Source organism: Mobula hypostoma, chromosome 11 (genome assembly GCF_963921235.1).
Source record: "Mobula hypostoma chromosome 11, sMobHyp1.1, whole genome shotgun sequence".
Lineage (NCBI taxonomy): Eukaryota > Metazoa > Chordata > Chondrichthyes > Myliobatiformes > Myliobatidae > Mobula > Mobula hypostoma.
The window spans coordinates 102,215,340-102,237,516 of record NC_086107.1 but is presented as its reverse complement, the minus strand read 5'-3'; the positions used below and the strand labels follow the sequence as shown (position 1 = coordinate 102,237,516).

The 22,177-nt window shown below is 39.9% G+C and overlaps 1 protein-coding gene across 1 annotated transcript in view; it reads left to right on the top strand.

Annotated features, from left to right (window-relative positions):
- LOC134354026 (histone acetyltransferase p300-like) overlaps nt 1-22,177 on the top strand; it is a 93,415-nt gene that overhangs the window by 57,293 nt on the left and 13,945 nt on the right. Inside the window, exons 15-23 of the mRNA XM_063062698.1 lie at nt 2,809-2,994; nt 3,858-4,011; nt 5,450-5,568; nt 7,963-8,202; nt 15,255-15,343; nt 16,913-16,993; nt 17,489-17,545; nt 18,195-18,272; nt 20,728-20,795. Of these exons, the coding sequence (XP_062918768.1) occupies nt 2,809-2,994; nt 3,858-4,011; nt 5,450-5,568; nt 7,963-8,202; nt 15,255-15,343; nt 16,913-16,993; nt 17,489-17,545; nt 18,195-18,272; nt 20,728-20,795 (1,072 nt within the window). The remainder of the gene's footprint in view (nt 1-2,808; nt 2,995-3,857; nt 4,012-5,449; nt 5,569-7,962; nt 8,203-15,254; nt 15,344-16,912; nt 16,994-17,488; nt 17,546-18,194; nt 18,273-20,727; nt 20,796-22,177) is intronic.

Here is a 22,177-nt window from a genome sequence, read left to right as displayed (position 1 = left end):
TATCCATCTGATCTTTATTCCTTTTTGTTATATAACCCAAGTGTTAATTTTTTCTATTTCCAATAGCTTCAGTATATAAAAGAAAATAACTTTTCTAAATTGTACTTCATTTTCTCAGAAGTTGATATGTATTCAAACCTTTACAATTTTGACATTTATTGGCATTCTGAATATAAATTATTTTAGTTAATTATATTGTTTTGAAATTTAAGTGTCATATGATTTTTAGGGAAAATGTGTTAAAATCATCGATAAACTTTAGAAATTTGAGAAATTCACCTTTAGTTATGTTTTGATGATGGCCAGTAAAGAGGTGTAAGACCATAAGCTATAGGAGCAGAAGTAGGCCATTCAATTATAGGCTGATCCAATTCTTCCAGTCATTCCCACTCCCCGCCATCTCCCCATACCCTTTGATACGCTGGCTAATCAAGAACCTACCTATCTCTGCCTTAAATGCACCCAATGAATTGGCATCCACAGCTGCTCATGGCAACAAATTCCACAGATTTACGACCCTCTGACTTAAGTAACCTCCCAGCATCTCTGTTCTAAATGGGTGTCCATCAGTCCTAAAGTTGTGCCTTCTTGTCCTAGATTCCCCTTCCATGGGAAATAACTTCGCCATATCTAATCTGTTCAGGCCTTTTTACATTCAGAATGTTTCTGAGATCCTTTCCCTTCTCTCTCTCCCCCCCCCCCCACTTCCAAATTCACCTGAACTCCAGGGAGTACAGCCCAAGAGCTGCCAGACTATGGTGTACTCCCCACTGTTGGTTACATTGAACTCTTTTGCCATTCATGTAGTTCAATGCTGACCTATATCTCACTTCCATGAAAGTCAACTGAAAATAAATTCAAGTTTGACTGTTGTTATTCACCAGCTTTCATCTTTTGGAGGAAATTCCCAGATTTCCAAAGAACTGTTATATTTAAGAGTGCATCCAAATCACTCGGTTCTATGCCTCAATGTAAGATTATACCCTTTTGGGAGGAAAACAATTTTATTTGCTTACAACCCCCATTTCCAGAAAAGTTGGGATATTTTCCAAAATGCAATAAAAACAAAAATCTGTGATATGTTAATTCACGTGAACCTTTATTTAACTGACAAAAGTGCAAAGAAAAGATTTTCAGTAGTTTTACTGACCAACTTAATTGTATTTTGTAAATATACACAAATTTAGAATTTGATGGCTGCAACACACTCAACAAAAGTTGGGACAGAGTTAAAATAAGATTGGAAAGTGCACAGAATATTCAAGTAACACCAGTTTGGAAGACTCCACATTAAGCAGGCTAATTGGTAGCAGGTGAGTTATCGTGACTGGGTATAAAAGTAGCGTCCATCAAAGGCTCAGTCTTTGCAAGCAAGGATGGGTCATGGCTCACCCCTTTGTGCTCACCTGGGCTCGGGAGTACTTCAGAAAACCATTGTCACTAACACAGTCCGTCGCTGCGTCCAGAAACGCAACTTGAAACTCTATTACACAAGGAGGAAGCCATACATCAACTCTATGCAGAAACGCTGGTGAGTTCTCTGGGCCCGAGCTCATCTCAGATGGACCGAAAGACTGTGGAACCGTGTGCTGTGGTCAGATGAGTCCACATTTCAGCTAGTTTTCGGGAAAAAACGGGCGTCGAGTTTTCCATGCCAAAGATGAAAACGACCATCCAGATTGTTATCAGTGAAAGGTGCAAAAGCCAGCATCTGTGATGGTATGGGGGTGCATCAGTGCCCACGGCATGGGTGAGTTGCATGTATGAGAAGGTACCATTGACTCGAGGCGTATATTAGGATTCTAGAGAGACATATGTTGCCATCAAGGCGACGTCTCTTCCCGGGACGTCCATGCTTATTTCAGCAGGACAATGCTAAACCACATTCTGCACGGGCTACAACAGCGTGGCTTTGTGGACACAGAGTGCGTGTGCTTGACTGGCCTGCTGCCAGTCCAGATCTATCTCCTATTGAAAATGTATGGCGCATCATAAAGAGGAGAATCAGACAACAGAGACCACGGACTGTTGAGCAGCTGAAGTCTTATATCAAGCAAGAATGGACAAAATTTCCCATTGCAAATCTACTACAATTAGTATCCTCAGTTCCAAAACAATTAAAAAGTGTTATTAAAAGGAAAGGTGATGTAACACAATGGCAAACATGCCTCTGTCCCAACTTTTGTTGAGTGTGTTGCAGCCATCAAATTCTAAATTTGTGTATGTTTACAAAATACAATTAAGTTGGTCAGTAAAACTATTGAAAATCTTTTCTTTGTACTTTTGTCAGTTAAATAAAGGTTCACGTGAATTAACACATCACAGATTTTTGTTTTTATTGCATTTTGGAAAATATCCCAACTTTTCTGGAAATGGGGTTTGTAAATTTAACTTTAATTTATTAATTTGCATTAATTTTTAAACAATAATCTTTTAGGCCCTGAATCTGAGCTGCTCCTTCCTCATGACTAATGGATCTTTGAGATTCAGTGACTAAAACTGTACATAGTGCCTGTGGGAATCTGATCTCCCTTTTTAACCAAAGCAGGAACACTTTAGTACTCCATTTCTCATGGCATAAAGAAATAGCCTTTATGACTCTATATTTTCTCCAGTATAGCTTCATAATAGTACTGTCAGTCTCTGATTTACATTTCAGAAGAAAATGTTCCCTGTTAAGAGAGATGTTGATTCTAAAATTGAATTACTTTGTGAAACTTGTATGTTAAAACTACTTTTTTTAATGTTTTATGTGGAATTTATTGGCTGCTGCTTGTCAATGTACTCATCATAATTGGCATGCTTTAGCTTTCACAGTCAGCAGTGAGTGCAGACGGCCGAGTATCGACCCCAGCGTCAGTCAGTAGTACAGACACAAATTCTCAACAGACTGCTCCTGAAGCACCAATGTCTGATGTCAAGATGGAAGAAAAACAAGAAGAGGAAGAAACTGAGCCAGAAACTGTGGAACTAAAACAAGAAATTAAACAGGAGGTACTAGATTGCATTTATTTCTGCTTTTTTTAAATAATAAGGACTTTCCAGATCTTAATGTTTTCTACGCTGATTTTGACCCCAGACTCCAACCAAAACAATTGACCTCATGCTTACAGGCTTTTGTTGGTATTCTCAGCTGATTGAAGTATAAACATGTTTCTAGGCCCTGGTTAATATTTTATAATTTATATATGCAAATACTTATTGTGAAAATTATTCTGCATCATAAAATAACATTCAACATTTAGATTCTTGTCTTCAGACATTACTTGTAATTATGTTGAAGCTGTACTTTTCTAAAAATGCTTAACTCTAATTATTTAGAGTTTTACTAAACAGTGAAGCTTGTGGATTTCATTACCAAATTTCATTTTATAAATTATCAAGCTATAAATTTAGCCCTGGTTATTTCTGACCCGGCTAGTGACATAGGGGGATCTGTGCCAGACTTCGGGACAAAAGGTCCCGAGTTCGAATCCAACTGGCTCCCCTGCACGCTTTCCATTGTGCTGGGTTACGACCTGGTGATCTCTTTGGAAACTTACCTGGCAGAAGGCAATGGCAAACTACTGCTGTAACTTGCCTCGTACGCGGTTCCCCACTACATCAGAGTGGCGTGGAGGGAAATCGTCCGCTAACCGGAGAAACTCCGGGTGTGATGTACCTTCCCTTTATTTCTTTCACTTAGTTTCTGATCAAGATGTTATAGTAGGGTAATTGAGAGAACTGTGCATAATGGAGTGTTGCCTAGTCCTTAGAGTAGATAGCAGCAAAAGAGCAGTGCAGAGGAAATTCCCACTTTTCTTTGCTGGACTGGTTGTTTTTTTTTTCAAAAATACCTTTGATTTTGAAAATTGTAGGTGAAGGAAGAACCAGCAGTTGAAGAGTGTAAACAGGAGCCAATGGAGGCTGACGAGAAGAAACCAGAATTGAAAGGTGAAGTAAAAGAGGAAGAAGATGCCACAAATCTGCCAACACAATCATCCCCTGCGAGTGGACAGTCACGTAAAAAGAGTACGTACATGTACTTTTTCCTTGAGGTGATAAGACACAATATTAATACTCTGGCCTCTGCTTAAGTAAGGTGCATGCAACTTGGGAAGTAGAGATCATTGTCTCTGTGGATAACAGTATACACCTTTAAGTAATAATATTGATAAAATCCTGTTGTTAATTTGAAAATTGAAGTTTTGAATGGCTAAAGTGCTCAATAGGGTGATTGCTGAAGTGTCCATTCCTATGGTAGGGTATGTAAAATTAACAGACATAATAGGTAAGAGAATTGAGAACTTCTGTTATCATAGGCCGTGGTATCTCAATCACTTTTTAAAGGCTAAAATCTATTTGAATATTGGATACAAAGGATATTAATAGATTTACAAAAAATTGGGAGCCTCTGAGGTTTGATGTTACTGAATGGCAGAGTGAATATTGGGAATTCGGTGCTGAAACAGCCACTTCATCCCAATTCTTTTTATCCATTTTCCCTAATCCCATCTGCCCATTTCAGGTCTGTATCCTTCTGTGCCTTGCATATTCATGCCTATCTTAAGTGCCTCTTACATGTATTGATTGTACCCGATTCCACCAAACCTCTAGTATGCTCCAGATATCATCCTCACTATGAAATAAACTTCCCTCTGATCCTCTTTAAAACTTCTTCCTCTAACTTTAAACCACCTCCCTTGTTGTTTTTACCTGCACCCAGAGAAGAAGTTTTTGACTATCTGCCCTGTCTATTCTCATAATTTTATATACTTCTCTATCAGATAACCCCTTAGTCTCCTTCACCCTAAGGTAAACAAGCCCAGCTTATTCAATATCTCCCAATAACTAAAATCCTCTGATCCAGATAACACCCTGGTGAATATGCTCTGCACCCTCTACATCCTTCCTATGATGTGATCAGAACTACACAACAATACTTCAAATGTAGCGGAGCCTGTGTCTGTAAAGTCGTAACGTAATATCCCCACTCTTGTATTCTGTGCTCCAATCCATGAGGCTAAGCATGTCATTTGCCTTTTTCACCACCTTATCTACCTGTGTTCCCACTTCCAAATAATCATGGACTTTGGACGAGATCCTATCATTTACCATTGTGGTTTAACACTTAGTGTATGGGCCCCATCCTTTTTGACTTCCCAAAAAGCATCGGGATTAAATTCCATCTGTCGTTGTTCTACCCTGCTGTCCATCGTAAAGATAATTTATCCTGATCTAGCCTTGGATGACCATGGTCACTATTTATAACACCAATTTTTATGTCGGGCACAAACTCATTACTTAGTTTAAGAGACATCGTGGTCTGTTTCTACTTTTTTTTTACTGGTCTAATGAATTACTAACACCTTGTGTGAACAATAATGAAAGCAATTACTTGTTTTGATAATGATTTCAAGTCAAAGTCTCTGCTTTGGCTTCTATTAATTTACTTTTTTCCCCTTTTTAGTCTTCAAGCCTGAAGAACTGCGGCAGGCACTCATGCCGACACTGGAAGCACTTTACCGTCAAGACCCTGAGTCACTTCCTTTTCGTCAACCTGTTGATCCTCAACTTCTGGGTATTCCTGTAAGTTGGTTGGCGGGGGGGGGCGGGAGGGGGAATGTTTTAAGCATAGTGTATGCTGTATTTCCAATTACTGCATAAAGGTTAACAGCTAATTATTTTCCCAGCTCAACTGAAGCATATGGGGGGAAAAGTGCAATGCACTCTGCCTCTATGTAATGTACTGTACATTTATTTTTAGGCAGTTTGTAGTATAAAACATTATATAGCAGATTTTCTCTGCCACTTTTTCCATGATTTCAATAAAGAGAAAAGGTAAATGTAAATACTTAATGGAAATCTGTTGGCCACTTTGTTACTTATTTGGGTTTGTTAATATGTTTTAACTGGTTGTATCAAATTGCTATTTAATGATGTGCCATTTGATTAAATTCTTCCGGGAATAAAAACTAATCGTTGATTTGGAAGGTAAGTTATTATTTTATTGTGACTGGATAAGTTAAATTCTGTTTTGTATTGCACACTTCAAGGGAAGAGTTTTCCAGAATGAGTATTATGGAAATATTCAGGGAAGAGGCCATTCATTTGCTAATTTCAGAGTTCTTATCAAAAAAATAATTATTTTAAAAAAATTTGAGAGCAACAAACCAAACTTGGAAACTGAACTTTTGAAGTTAATGTATGCTGTTAGAAGGATACAGATGAATGAGCCAAAACAGGTTAGAAATTGGTATAAAACATTTGATGTAAGGGCAAACAATTAAAGAAGTGCTTCATAATTCTCAAAAATATGCATTTTTATTAAATAAAATTAAACCTCCCAAAAGAACCATTCATTGCCAAGTAAATCTTAAATAAAGAAAAATATTATTTGGGTGTGTTTGAACCCAACAAAAGATGACCAAAATTTTTTCAAGAAAGGAAAGTAGAATAAAAATACAGGTAAGTATAAAAGCAGATTATAAGACAGTAAAATACATAAAGAAATAGAATTAATAGATATAAAAGAAATAATAATAAAGGATCGAGAAAACAGAGCATCAAGGTTAACTTGAAACTTGACAAAGTGGTGAAATGATTTTTGTACTGTACAGTATCTGGACCTGCTACTTAAATTGCACTAAAATGTTTGATTCACATAGATTAGAGGAATAGACAAACAGCATTTTCTAAAAATAGTTGTCATTTAGGCAGAATTGAGTTTGTATAAATAAAGTAACAAGCTGAATATGTCAAAGCTGGTCTTAAATGCATGGGGTTTGGAAATGCAGAAGTAATGAAGTCTTATTTAGTGTTGGTACAGAGTGAATTCATTTAATTAATTCACTAGAATGGAATGAGATTCTTCTTCTGTGAGGGGAAGTTGAATCTACAGCCACTATCTAGAAGACTGAAAGCATGAAAGGTTTTGAGGGAATGGCAGAATGGAGATTAAAGAATTTGATTTCTCCCAACAGGAAAGTTTAGAAGTTGGGTCCACAGGCAGATATAGCTTTAGCCATTTAGCTGAGATAAGAGGTTTCATTACATGGGGTTGAGGTACTTCAAATTCACCTGTCGGGATATTAACTGCTGAGTTGAGTATGTACAAAACTGAAACCGGTAAGATTTTTGGAGATCACAAGGATCAAGTAGGAAGATGAACTATGATCTTATTGAAAGGCTGGCTTGTGTTGAGTTATTTTATGGCATTTTCCTGCTCTTCTTTCATCCTGTTAAAGAACAGTTGTAATCTTTTCTATTTTTCTTATGCGTTCACTTTGGCAATATTAGTGATTGATTTATCAGTCGCATTATGCATCAGCTGTATTTTTACCCCACAAAACTTGCTCTGCATATATACACTGTACTCAATATTCATGAATGAAAAGGACGCTTGTAGATTTAAAAATATATGTCTCTAAAGCCTCTTGAAATGACCCTTCCAATAATAGTTTTGCCAAAGGAAGTTAAAGCATATAAGTGTGCTGGACACACATACAGTCAGCTCTCTGGTCCTCCAGCTGCACACCCAGTCCTTGTGTTGGACCCTGGCTTTAGCTCACATTTCAGACCAACTTCTTGCTGTCTTGGTACCTCCATAATAAATTGAAGTGGTGCCTAGCACTGTCTTTGCGATTACGCAGATTCGGGGGACCATGAGGATAAAGTGTAAACTTCAGACCAGACAAAAGGCATTCAAGAATGAAATTAAATACATATCAATAAGTATTTGAATGAGGATGACCTTTATGTTGTCTAGTTAGTCTTAATAAATGATGGTATGCAACTGGGATGACGTGTCCATTTGATTTCTGTTCTATTTCAAGCATTTGCATATTTACTCAATTCCTTTTGTGCTTTTGCACCGAAGAATACTTATTGTGTAAGGTATAGGAAAAGTTTTAGGCAGTAATAGTGTACAGCTAAACCAGTTCAGAGACTTATTTATAGAAAACCTTTTGTTGTTGCTTGAAGGACTACTTTGACATAGTGAAGACACCAATGGACTTGTCTACAATCAAGCGCAAGCTGGACACTGGCCAGTACCAAGAACCATGGCAGTATGTGGATGACATTTGGTTGATGTTCAACAATGCCTGGCTATATAATCGCAAGACATCACGTGTGTATAAATACTGTACAAAACTGGCAGAGGTCTTTGAGCTGGAGATCGACCCTGTCATGCAGAATCTTGGATACTGCTGTGGTAGAAAGGCAAGTCGCTGGCAATTATTTTTCCTGATTCATTCTGTGAGGCTCTTTCAATGTCATTCAGTTATTCCTTCCACAAATAATTTTTTTTTAATTTGACAGTATCAACTACTTGTTATTCAGCTGCTTGTGGTGGTGTTAGTAATGGATAGAAAGGATAGACTGATATTCAAGTGGCCATTTATGAAATCATTGTTCTTATCTGACATTTACACCATTGCACTTTTGGCAGATTAGGAGAGTTTCCATGAATCCTTTTTGCTTTTGTTAATGGAGAACACAGATGCCAGTTGTAACATCTGTCACTTCTCTAAGTGAGATCAGCTAGCTTAGTACAGTCCTGGAGATCAAACTTTTACTGTTACCTTAGCTGTACTTGCCTAATCATCATGAAGACCCATATGACTGTCTTTGAAAACAAGGTGTTCACAAATTAGGCAAAGAAATGGTCTCTAGTCATCTGATTATTTATTGGTAAATGAATTTCCCCACAGGCTTCAGAAACTTGCTCACTTGGATGGTCTTCAGTTTGATTCAAAAACAGCAAAAACTGAAGATGCTAACAATCATGAAACTTATATATTTTTTAAAAAAGAAAATTCAAAGTTCAAAATATGTTTATTGTCAAAGCATGTATACCATATACAGCCTTGGGATTCATCTTCTAGCAGGCAGCAACAAAACAAAGAAATACAATAGAATCCTTGAAAAATAAAACCCCGTACAATAAAGATTCAGCTGGTCAGGCAGAATCAGTGGAGAGAGAATTTGTGTTTCAGGTTCATGAGTTTTCATCAGAATTGGGAAAAGCCAGGAGATCAAAATTAATTTATAGAAAACAGGAGGGCGAAGAGAACAAGGAATGATACAAATGGTGGTGTTGGTGGCTGAGAGACTAATGGGACGACTGGTTATTTGCAGGTAATTTGTAATAAATGTAAGTACAGAAGGTAATGAGGACAGAATGGAGAAAAGGATAATAACATTAACTGTGAGAAGCAAAACACTGCAGTTGTTAGAACACTGAAGCAAAAGAGATGCTAGAAATATTCTGATCAGTGTTATGTGCCAGCAGCAATAGACTACGGACTCGGTTTTTAATATTAAACAGCTATATTTTCAGTGTCTACCCACATACAGACAATTAAACAAATTACTCTCCTAAACAAAAATTAACAGTGCTATGCATTTTAGCTCTCAAACTGCGGAGGACTAGGAACAGTTCTTCCCAAGTCTTACTCAAACAGAGTCCTAGGATAGCAATCCAGAAGTTTCCAGGAATCCATGGGAATAGGTACGGGTGTCTGTGAGGGAGAGCTCATAAATCCACCTTAAGATGACACAAGGTGACAGTCACAGAAGATTCCAGAAGTCGAGTAGTCATCTCTGAAATACTAGAGTCCATGCAGGGATAACAAAGTGACGTCTAAGTTCCAAAATCCCGAGAGGGATATCACAAGGTGACAGTCACGGAATATTCCTTAACACAAGTGGTCGCCACAGGATACTTCAGAAATCCAAGTATGGATCCTACAAAGTGACAGTCACGTATCCAATATGCACTGTGTGCTGCTAATTATCACAATTCTTCTGGACATGGAGAAGTATTAGACTTCCCGCAAACTCTTCAACTAACTCCACCCAGCTCGCTCTCCCACTGGTAGCTCGCAGTCCGCTGTCCCTTAACTACTGAATGTTCCTGCAACCTTTCCGCATTTTGTTATTGACATTGTCCGGGTGCCTAAAATGATGCTTACGGGGTTTTTTAAAAAATTTAACATGTAACATCAGGCAGCATCTTCAGAGAGAGGATAAAGTTAATTTCACATTCTGAAATTAATTGCAGATTTCTAGCAATTCTATTCTTTTGCATCTTAATTTCAGCAATTTTTCTCCGGTTCTCTTTCAACCTTTTCTACTTCCATTTTCTCTTTCTGATCTTAAAAAGCTTTCATCCTCTCCATCTGACGTCTTCACTTGTGCTCTCAGTAACTCGGCATCTCCATCCATCACAAACATTCTCTTTGTCATTTCCACCCGAGTACCTTCTCTGTAACTTAATAATTTTTGCTAACTTTTCCCCTTTGAACAGCATTGACCTTACACATAGCTCTGTTGCTCACTCCAGAGAGCTCCCTTGGCCTGCTGCGTATTTCTGGCTTTCCCTCTCCCACCTTCTGCTTTCCGCAGGAATCCTCCTTACGCGACTCCCTTGTCCATTCGTCCTCCCCACTGAACTCCCTCCTGGCCCTTATCCGTGTAAGCGGAACAAATGCTATACATGCCCTTACACTTCTTCCCTCACCATCATTCAAGGCCCCAGCCAGTCCTTCCAGGTGAGGCAACACTTCACCTGTTAGTCGGCTGGAGTGATGTACTGCGTCCGGGGCTCCCGATGCGGCCTTCTATATATTGGCGAAACCCGATGCAGACTGGGAGATCGTTTCGCTGAACACCTGTGCTCTGTCTGCCAGAGAAAGCAGGATCTCCCGGTGGCCACACATTTTAATTCCACATCCCATTCCCATTCTGATATGTATATCCACGTCCTCCTCTACTGTAAAGATGAAGCCACACTCAGGTTGGAGGAACAACACCTTATATTCCGTCTGGGTAGCCTCCAACCTGATGGCATGAACATCGACTTCTCTAACTTCAGCTAATGCCCCACCTCCCCCTCGTACCCCATCCATTATTTATTTATTTATATTCATTTTCCCTCTCCCCCCTCTCTCTCCCCCCTCTCTCTCCCCCCTCTCTCTCTCCCCCCCTCTCTCTCTCCCCCCCTCTCTCTCTCCCCCCCTCTCTCTCCCCCCTCTCTCTCCCCCCCTCTCTCTCCCCCCTCTCTCCCCCCCTCTCTCCCCCCTCTCTCTCTCTCCCCCTCTCTCTCCCCCCTCTCTCTCCCCCCTCCCCCCTCTCTCCCCCCCCTCTCTCTCCCCCTCTCTCTCTCTCTCTCCCCCCCCCCTCTCCCCCCTCCTCTCCCTCCCCCTCTCTCCCCCCTCCCCCTCTCTCCCCCTCTCTCTCCCCCCTCTCTCCCCCCTCCTCCCCCCCTCTCTCTCCCCCCCTCTCTCTCCCCCCTCTCTCCCCCCCTCTCTCCCCCTCTCTCCCCCCCCTCTCTCTCCCCCTCTCTCCCCCCTCTCTCTCCCCCTCTCTCTCCCCCCTCTCTCTCCCCCTCTCTCCCTCTCCCCCCTCTCTCTCCCCCTCTCTCTCCCCCCTCTCTCTCCCCCCTCTCTCCCCCTCTCTCTCCCTCTCTCTCCTCCCCCCCTCCTCTCCCCCTCCTCTCCCCTCCCCTCTCTCTCCCCCTCCTCTCCTCCCTCTCCCCCCTCTCCCCCCCTCTCTCCCCCCTCTCTCCCTCCCCCTCTCTCTCCCCCTCTCTCCTCCCCCCTCTCTCTCCCCCTCTCTCCCTCCTCCCCCCCCTCTCCCCCCCTCCCCCCCTCCCCCCCTCCCCCCCCCCTCCCCCCTCCCCCCCCTCCCCCTCTCTCCTCTCCCCCCTCTCTCTCCCCCCTCTCCCCCCCTCCTCCCCCTCTCTCTCCCCCCCTCTCTCCCCCTCTCTCTCCCCCCTCTCTCCCCCCCCTCCTCTCCCCCCCTCTCCCCCCCCTCCCCCTCCCCTCCCCTCCCCCCCCCCCCCTCTCCCTCCTCCCCTCCCCCCCCCTCCTCCTCCCCCCCTCCCCCCCCCCCTCCTCTCCCCTCCCTCCCCCCTCTCCTCCCCCCTCCTCCCTCCCCCCCCCTCCCCCCCCCTCCCCTCCCTCCCCCCCTCCTCCCCCCCCTCTCTCCCCCCCCTCCCCCCCCCTCCCTCCCCCCCCTCTCTCCCCCCCTCTCCTCCCTCCTCCCTCCCCCTCCCCCCTCCCCCCTCCCTCTCTCCCTCCCCCCCCTCCCCCTCCCCCCCCTCCCCCCCCTCTCCCCCCCCCTCTCACTATACCCCTTGCCCATCCTCTGGGCTTCCCCCCCTCCCCCTCTCTTTCTCCCTAGGCCTCCTGTCCCATGATCCTCTCATATCCCTTTTGCCAATCAACTGTCCAGCTCTCAGCTCCATCCCTCCCCGTCCTGTCCTCTCCTATCAATTCGGATCTCCCCCTCCCCCTCCCACTTTCAAATCTCTTATTAGCTCTTCTTTCAGTTCGTCCTGACGAAGGGTCTCGACCCAAGACGTCTACTGTACTTCTTCCTAGAGATGCTGCCTGGCCTGCTGCATTCACCAGCAACGTTTACGTGTGTTGCTTGAAATTCCAGCATCTGCAGATTTCCTCGTGTTTGCATTTTTAATTTCTGGCATTTGTTTTTTTTTGTGTGATTGTTCCCTGTTATAAGAACATGCAGAGTAGGTCCTTGCCACACCATTCATGATCGCAATTCATCTGTTCCATGTCTGAACTCCTATGCCTGTTCTCAAAGTCCTGAATCCCCGGATCTTTCAAAAATATATCAATCTCTTGTAAAAACTCCAGTAATGTAGCTTTCACAGTCCTCCAGGATAGAGATTTTTGAAGATTCAATGCCTCTGAGTTTTAAAGTTTTGTATGAACCTCCCCACCACCCCCCCCCAGGTTAATCTTGTAATGGTGTCCTCGTTAGGTTCTCCCAGCAGTGGATGCATCCAACAGCCATCATGTCATGCCCCCATTGGGGGGGGGGGTCAATGACATGTCACTCGTTCTTCTAAACTGCAGAGAATGCAGATTCAACCTTATCTGCTTGGAATAGGAATCTTTCCCTGCCCCCCCCCCCCCCAGAATTAGTCTGGTGAATCTGTTTTGGATTTCATTGGGGGGGGGGACATGTCTGCATAGAGGTAGCCTCCCCAACTTTGTTGTAGATCGTATTTTGTATTTTTCGCAACCTGGGTTTCCCAAAATAGCTAATGTAGTGTCTCTGAAGTGCATTGTCATTAACAGGGGATTACTTTTTGACACAGCATGGTTCTGCAAATGGAGCATAATAATAATCAAGTTGCCTGTAGTGAGAGTTGATTGAGGAATGAACATTCAACAATATGTCAAGGTTACTTCCCACGAGTAATTCTTCTGCTTGAAATTGCAGACGAGACCTCATTTTAAGTTTTGTTCAAACTGGCTGGCTGTTCATGAACTCTTGAGGTTTAAAGATAGCGAGTATGGTAGGGAGTTTCTTTTATCAGTTTTGTCCTTTTAATTTTTAATCTTTTGTAGCTGCCCACTAGCAGTTACCTTTCTGGATGTATTGTTGACAATAGCGGAACTGGACTCACCTACCACTCAGCAGTATAAATTGATCCAAGATATGTTAAAAGTAACAGGAGAACACCACAACTAGAACCTGTTCTACCATTAAATTATGCCACCATTATTTGTTGCTGTCATCCTATTTCCTCATCTTAACTCTGCATCCTTTAATCACTAGTCTAAAAGTTTGAACTGCATCCTGGAAGTTGCACCAGGTGACAGTCTTCTAAGTAGTCACCTTTGATGTGAAAGGAGTGTTTCTTGATATTTTTTCTCCTCCGTGACTGGTTACTTTGAAGAATATATCCTCTATTATTGACGTATCAGGCAGAAGCCCTTCGGCAGGACTGGAGAAAAAAAGCTGAGGAGTAGATTTGAAAGGTGGGGGAAGGGGAGAGAGCAGGCAGTATGTGAAACTTGGAGGGGGAGGAATGAAGCAAAGAGCTAGGAAGTTGATTGGTGAAAGAGACAGAATGCCATGGAAGAAAGAAGGAGGTGGGGGGAGGAGCAGCAGATCGAGGCGATGGGTGGCCAAGGAGGTAACATGAGAGTGGATCAAGGGGATGGGAAATGGTGAAGTGGGGTTAGAGGCATTACTGGAAGTTTGAGAAATCGATGTTCATGCCATCAGGTTGGAGGCTACCCAAATGGAATATAATTTTGGAATCAAACTTCCAGTACATTTTTTCATCTGCTTTCAATGGTATAATTTCCCCAATGACATAGTATTCCGATTACTCAAATAGATGTCTCTAATATTAATTTATGAGTATCAGTTAATAATTGGAGAGAGTTTACCTACATCCCCTGCACACTCCCATTCTCATTCCTCCCCCCCAGTGATTGAATCTGTTTTCGTGAGAAGACAGACTTCCTGTTACATTAACTTTGCGATCAATCTTAAAATGGGTGTGACCATACTTTTTATATCATACATTATACTTCTCTCTTTTTAAATGTTTCTATATGTATGAAGGCAAATCATCTGCAGCAGGAATTCATGCTGCCTTTTTATTCCAATCCCTCTTGTGTCTTAAATTTCCATATTGCCAAATTCAAAAATTTTCAAATTCATTCCATTTGTGCAGTATTTCCACTCACTGTAGTTATTGTTGCTTACATTGAGTTTATCCAAAGTTCTCAAATCCTGATGTAGATATCCATCTTTTGGTAATAAGCACATGAGGGATTTGTTCTAAGCTGAACAAACTTTTTTTCGGTACTTTGAGCGTACTGAACTTGGCATGCCATTTATTGCTTGTACCCTATTTTGTGATGGGAAAGTTAAAACAAGAGGTTTCTAATTGGTCAGGTATGAAGCAACATTTAAAAAATCTCTGGCTCAGGAGCAATTAGTATTTCTCAACTTAAGGAAAGATAGAGAAGTGTAAGGTATAAACTCATGCTCTTTATCGTACTTTTGCCATCTAATGTTTCACATCCTCCCCCAACCCGATAATACTCATATCTGTACATGGAGCTCAATTTTCTTCAAAGGATACAAAAGTAGCATATATAGTTTGCAGTTCTCCGATTTCTGTTCATAAATGACCACTTAGCAAAATACTTGCCACCATCAGTAATTTTTTAAAAATCAGATTTTCTCATTGGATCAAGTAAAAAAAAATAAAATGCTTAGATATGTTAATTAAGTAAGGAATAAATTGTTACCTGGAAATATTAACACAAAGCTATGAAGCTGAGCAGCAGGCACTTTAGTGACCTTATATGAACACTGCACCAAAAAGCAAATTATAGATTTGTAAGATTCTATGGCATTTGAACAAAAAGCAGCAACCTTTCTGCTGTTTTGAAGAGTTATGTAAGCTATAATCATTTTTCTTTTATTCTTTGCAGCTGGAATTTTCTCCACAAACCCTCTGTTGCTATGGGAAACAGTTATGTACAATCCCTCGGGATGCTACCTATTACAGTTATCAAAACAGGTATGACAGTGGCTTCCATATTTTAAATAAATCACTTATTGATATTTTTACAAGACCTTGTTTTCTGGTCTTTATAAGAACATCATCCAATCTGGTTATGAGCATATAATCCAAATTGTATACTGTGGAAAGCAGAAGAGTTAATGATTCAATTCTGAGGCCCTTTAGAACTGATAAATGGTCAGATCTGAAAATTGACTTTCTCTTTCTACAGATGCTTTCTGACTTGCTGGGTGCTTTGACTATTTTCTCTTTATTTCAGTGTCTGCATTCTTTTTGTACACTATTTCATAAGTATCTCATTTGCCTTCAAAATGCTTTTGATGTTTTTGATTAAATGTAATTGGACAAATGACTAAAAATTAAAGCTGTTGAGAATTACAGTACTTAAAAATGAAATCTCTATGCATACCATCTGAAACCAGTTTTAAATGGTCTCTGGATGAGTAATTTGATGCATGTTAAAATATTTCCAAAATGACATTTGGATTCACTGTAGTAAATTATCTTAGTGACTGTTACCTGTGCAGAATTTTTACTTTTAATTATGTATTGTGTATACATATTGTGCATATTTGATGATAGAATTATTCAACTATTCCAACCAGCTGAAGAAAAACATCCTCAACTGAAATGTCAGTTGTAACATATCTTGAAACATCTAAGTCACACTCTAGGTTGTCAGTACATAATCTGGACTCAAACACAAGAGTGGAACTGAGAGATTCCTGAAATATAAGAATGTCTTGGTATGTTAAATCCTGTGTAATTGTTTATCTGGACCTATCAATGTTATCTGAACATTGTAGTTCTGAAACTTCAAAAAGAATATAGGTAAAAATGATGTTTGTCCACACATGGATCTAGTTATTTATTTTAGTTCATAATGGAGACGTACAGCATGAAACCAGGCCCTCAGCCCAACTGTTAATTCTTTTAAAATGTCCGTACCAACCAAGGTGCCACCCTGAGCTAGTCCATATATCTCTGTGATTTGCCCATACACCTTTAAATCTTTCCAAGCCAAATGTATCTTGTGCATTGTAATTGTACTCTATCACTTCCTCCTATAGTTCATTCCATATACCCAGCTTGTGTAGAAAAAAATTGTTCCTTAGGTCCCCTTCCCTTTAAATCTTACCTGCCTTCTTTCCCTTAAACCTATGCTCTCTAGTTTTAGCCCTCCTCCACTTTAGGGGAGAAAGACTGTGACCAACCAGCGCTCCAAGCTCTCCAATCTGGCAACATCCTTGGAATCTTTTCTGTACCCTCTCCAGGTTAATGTTTCCTGTTGTAAAACCATAGCAAAATAATCAAACTTATAATTGTGGCCAATTTGTAATATAAATATGCCAGGTCCCATTTTGTCATTCACTTATTTTAAACTAAAAACAACACTAAACTCTGTTTTCTAAACTTGTCATCTCATAAACTCTCCCCACTGAAGTTTTGTAGTTAAGAAAATAAAGCTTTGAGAAAACTATTATTTCTTGTTGCTTAAGCTGATTTTTAACCTCTGTTCATAAGGTTATAAATGTAAAGCATCACCCAGATACTTATTTTAAACAGGTATCACTTCTGTGAGAAATGCTTCAATGAGATCCAGGGAGAAACTGTCTCCCTGGGTGATGATCCTTCACAGCCTCAAACGTAAGTATATCTTCAAATAATGCAGACATTTAAAAGATACTGTTTTCATTTTACTAGCAAAAGCCATTTTACTTCTGCATTTATTGCAGGTAAAATAAATTTTGTTCTCAACAGTTCCATATAGCCAAAGATATGGGTTGATGATTGAATGAAAATCAATAAATGAAATTGCAGTAAAATTAGTGTAAACATGGGAAAAGCAATTTTGTACATCAAAAATTGAATTAGAATCTTTTATTATATTTGTTTTAGAAAGCATTGTAAAAAATTGTTTCAGCATCTCCAAACAAAATGAAGTCCTTGGCAGGTAGTCATAATCTGGCAGTAGAAGGGTCTGTTCCAGTTGCATTGATTTGCGACTGTGGTGTAGCAAGTCATTCTGCAGTGCAGTATTTTAGAATCTAATCCATTTGTTTTGATATGATCAAGCTAAACTTCATGACTGTGTGCTATCTCTTGCATCCTACTATATCTTCAGATTTTTATTTCTTTTAGGACTATTTCAAAGGAACAATTCTCAAAGAAGAAGAATGATACACTGGACCCTGAAATGTAAATGTTCTATGAAGACCTTGTTTTATTGGGTTGTTGTTGACATTATCCTGGACCTCTAATCCTTGTAGTCAACTTTCTTATAGTTGTGATTTGTTTCCTGTGTCTTTTTCATCTTTTTGTAAGCTGCTTCGTTTTCAAGTTTCTGCTAATGTACCTGTTAATCAGCTGAGGTTGGAAATTTTGTACAACTAAGGTAGACAACTTTGTATAAGTTGCTTATCATAGATCCACAATTATCTGATCTGAGATTGAATTCTGATAAGATTTTTATGTACGTGACTTAATTTTCTCTAGTAACTATTTCCTGTTTGAGAATCTGTGACAAATGGGTTTATGGTAATAATTTTTTAAAACGTAGTCTTTTGCGAACTTTTAAATAATCCTGTTACTCATTTTAAACCATTTGTCAAATGAATAGATGTCTAATTTATTAGTTGGTTTTGCTGATGTGCCGATGAAAAGCATGTCAGCAAAAAAAAAAGCTTAATCCCTTTTTCTCTCTAAGAATCATAGTGCTCTAAAGAAACCATATATTTCATTAACACCCAACTACCCTCCCACCACCCTACTTTTCTCTGGGTGCAAAGTAATTAACAAGCACATTGCTACTTTATAAACTCTTGACATCGGTATCATTTTTCTCCAGATTTGTTGAATGTATTGAATGTGGTCGGAAAATGCATCAGATCTGCGTCCTTCACCATGAGCTTATTTGGCCCTCAGGGTAAGTTGTATAATATATAAATAGGAACATGCATGTAGGCTATTTGTACTACTTAAAGGTGTGTTTTTTTTTCAAGAAAGGTTTCCTGCATGTGAATTAATGCCTTTTACGTTTTGCATTTTCCCTAAGTTTGGAGACTGCTCTTTTGCTGTTTTGGAGAATATAATGTTTGGGTGACCGACAGTGCCTATAAAAAGTATTCACCTCCTTGGAAGTTTTCATGTTATATTGTTTTACAACATTGAATCACAGTAGATTTAACTTGGCTTTTTTTGACACTGGTCAATAGAAAAATAATCTTTCGTGTCAAAGTGTAAACAGATCTACAAAGTGATTTAAATTAATTACAAATATAAAATATATATAATAGTTGATTGCATAAGTGTTCACCCCTTCGAATCAGTATTTAGTAGATGCACCTTTGGCAGTAATTACAGCTTTGAGTCTGTGGATAGGTATCAGCTTTGCACATCTGGACACTGTAATTTCTCCCCATTCTTCCTTACAAAACTGCTCAAGCTCTATCAGATTGCATGGGGATCATGAGTGAACAGCCCATTTCAAATCCAGCCACAAATTCTCAGTTGGATTGAGGTCTGGACTCTGACTTGGCCACTCCAGGACATTAATTTTTTTGTTTTTAAGCCATTCCTGTGTAGCTTTGGCTTTATGCTTGGGGTCATTGTCTTGCTGTGAAATTGGTTGAAAGTAAGTGTCAATTCAGAAGCTGTAGGTGCCTGCCCTATATTATTGTATGCTGTTTTACATTCATTTGAGCCATAGTTTAAAATCTAAATGCAGAATCTTAAACAGTGCACTGTGCTGCACTGAGCATCATGTTTCTGTGCTTGGAACTCACATGAGACTTGGACCCAAAGACTTTGACTCAATCTGGAGGGTCAATCTACACCTGACCTTTTCCAGTGGGTCCTCCTTACTTTGTTGCTTTTGGAAATATGTGACAGTGAGATCAATATAGGCTAACTACCATTCCTAGTGTCTTGCCTATTACTGCAAGCACCAAAAAGTAAAAAGGAAAATGCTCAATTTTGCCCATCTTTTCAAAGATAAATATTTTAAAGTATTTCTGCAATGTGGTTAGGGCTTTAAGTAGAGCCTAACAAAGGCAAAAGGAGAAGGGAGAAATCTGACATTTTTTTCCCAAAGGTGTTCTTGGGATGAGTGTTCACGTGAAACAGAATTCTTAGTCTGTTTCCTGGCCAAGAATTTACTGATTTTATTTATTTATTTATTTAAGATATGAAATGGTAGCAGGCTCTTCCAGCTCAGTTACACCCATGTGACCAATTAACCTACTAATCCTTGTGTCTTTAGAATGTGTGAGGAAACCATAGTATCCAGAAGAAACCCATGCAATAACAAGGAAAATGTACACACACCTCATAGACAGCAGTCACTACTGCTGTAATAGTGTTACATGAGCCCCTATGTGGCTGCTAAAACTTGGATTTTCTGTGGGGAGGGATGGGATTGAGGAAGATGAGGGCAGTATTGAAAGTTTATGCTCGTCACAAGTCCAAGCCTTAAACATTAACCATTCACTTAATGATACTGATAGGCACAGTTGCACAGCTAGTAGAAGTGCTGCCTCACAGCTCCAACAAGCTGGGTTCATTCCTTGCTTTTAGCTGTTTGGTGTTTACATTTTTCCTTGCTACTGCATGGGTCTTCTCTGTTTGCTCTGTTTTTCTCCCACATTATGGTAAATTGCTTCCTTGTGTGTAAGTGTGTGATACAATGTGGAGTGAGTTAGACAGGAATACATGGAGAATAAGATGGAATTGGAGTGGATGGGTGTTTGATGGTCAGTGTGAACTCAGTGGGCTGAAGAGCAAATTCTTTGAATTGATCTGCAGTGTGGAGAGTGTGATTTGGTCAACCAGATTGAGATCACAAAATGTGCTCTAGAACCATTAATTCCTGCTGACATAATAGTTGTAAGACTGGCAAACTGGAGATATTTTGAACAATCTTATTGTGATAGATTGTCATCTTTATGGTGAAAGATTAACACAGTCAAAGAGTTACCTTAATATGGGCTTCTTCACGGATAAAACTATTAGTTCTGTACATTTTCAGAGCCTGATTTGGTAATGGAAAATAATAACTTCAGTTTGCATCAGAATCCAATTCATTGGCATCAGAATCACAATTAGATTCATTGTCACTGATGTAAGTGATGAAATTTGTTATCTTGCAGCAAAGTATGTAGAAATTACTGTGTGTTATAATAAGAAATATATAAAGTATAAATAAATAGTGGAAAAAGAGAAGGAAGTATTGAGATGGTGTTCATAGACAATTCAGAAATCTGATGGTGGAGAAGAAGCCATTCCTAAAACGTAGAACACCGTTACATCGAGAGATCTGTATATGTTTAATTATACTGTTAATTTCCAAGTCTGTCTAACCAGTCTCCTCTTGCTTCTTGCAGTTTTGTTTGTGATCCCTGTTTAAAGAAAACTGGGAAAACAAGAAAAGAAAATAAATTCTGTGCAAAAAGTAAGTAGACTTTTTTTGGTGAAAAGTGTTTGTAAAATCAATGCAGTTTTAAAAGCTGTTGGATGGGCTAACAAAACAATGTCTCAAAAAGCAACTATCCTTCAAAAGCATGTGCCCTTTATCCATATCTGAGCTTCCCAAAGATAGAAAGTCACTCCCTTTGACATCAAGGAAGCCTTTGGCCCAGGGTGGCATCAGGGAACCCAGTAGAACTGGGGCCTGTAAGCAACAAGGGAAATCACTCCAGTGGATAAAGTCATATCTGGCACAAAGGAAAACGTGGTGTTGGAGGTGTATTACTGCACATCATGACCGTTATCAGCCACTTTATTAATAACCTGCTTCCATTATGAAGTCAAAAGTGCTGGTGAATGTGCACTGTTAATTCTATTCACAATCCTCTTCAAATGATGCAGTCCCTAGTTAAAAAGAGACAGCTAACATCCGTGTCACAGCTGTGTCAGCCAATGAGAGTGTAATAACCTAATATTGACATTCAGTGGTTGGGAGCAATCACTTTCATTCTTGATAAGGAAATAGATAGCCAGATTTTCATCACTTTATTGTGTCAATCCTGGAAGTGTTTACCAAACTACTTGGTGGAAGTATTTTCAGCAGTTCAAGAAGACAAGTCGCCATCACTTTGTGTTTAATTAGGGATGAGGTAATAATGCCATGCTTGCTGGCAATGCCTGTGTCCATTACAAGATGCTTAGCAAGATAACTTTCACATTTTGTCCCTGTCATTGGAGATGTTGGTGACCCCATCTCTTCTACTCCTGTCACTGTCTGGAGATGATAGCGAACTGCACATCTTAACAACTGAACATGGTACATCAGTAACCCATATTCACCACCTACAGAAATAGGCAATTCAGCTTAGCCTCAGAATAAATTTTCCATTATAATTAGTATGTCATAGTGGCTCACAGTGATGCACATTTCTTAATAACTTGTGGAAATGATTTTTCTAGAAAGTGGTTTCTATTTGTGATGCATGTTGGGTGGAGACAATTAAGAATAAATAAAACAGCATTCACTGTGTTCACCAGGTTCAGGAACAGTTATTACTCAACCATCAGGCTCTTTAACCAGAGGGGATAACTTCGCTCACTGCCAACATTGAACTGATTCCACAACATCTTGACTCATTTTCAAGAACTCTACATCTTAGTTCTCTATTTGTTTATTAATATTTTGGATTTTTTTTGTGCTTGCAAGCAATTTTTTTTCACATTAATTGTTCATCTTTGTGTGCAGCTTTTCGATTCTATTGTTTTTTGTATTTACTGTAAAAGCTGCAAGAAAATTAAATTCAGGGTAGTGTAGGATGGCATAAATGTACTCTGATAATAAAATTACTTTGGACTTTAAGCATTGAA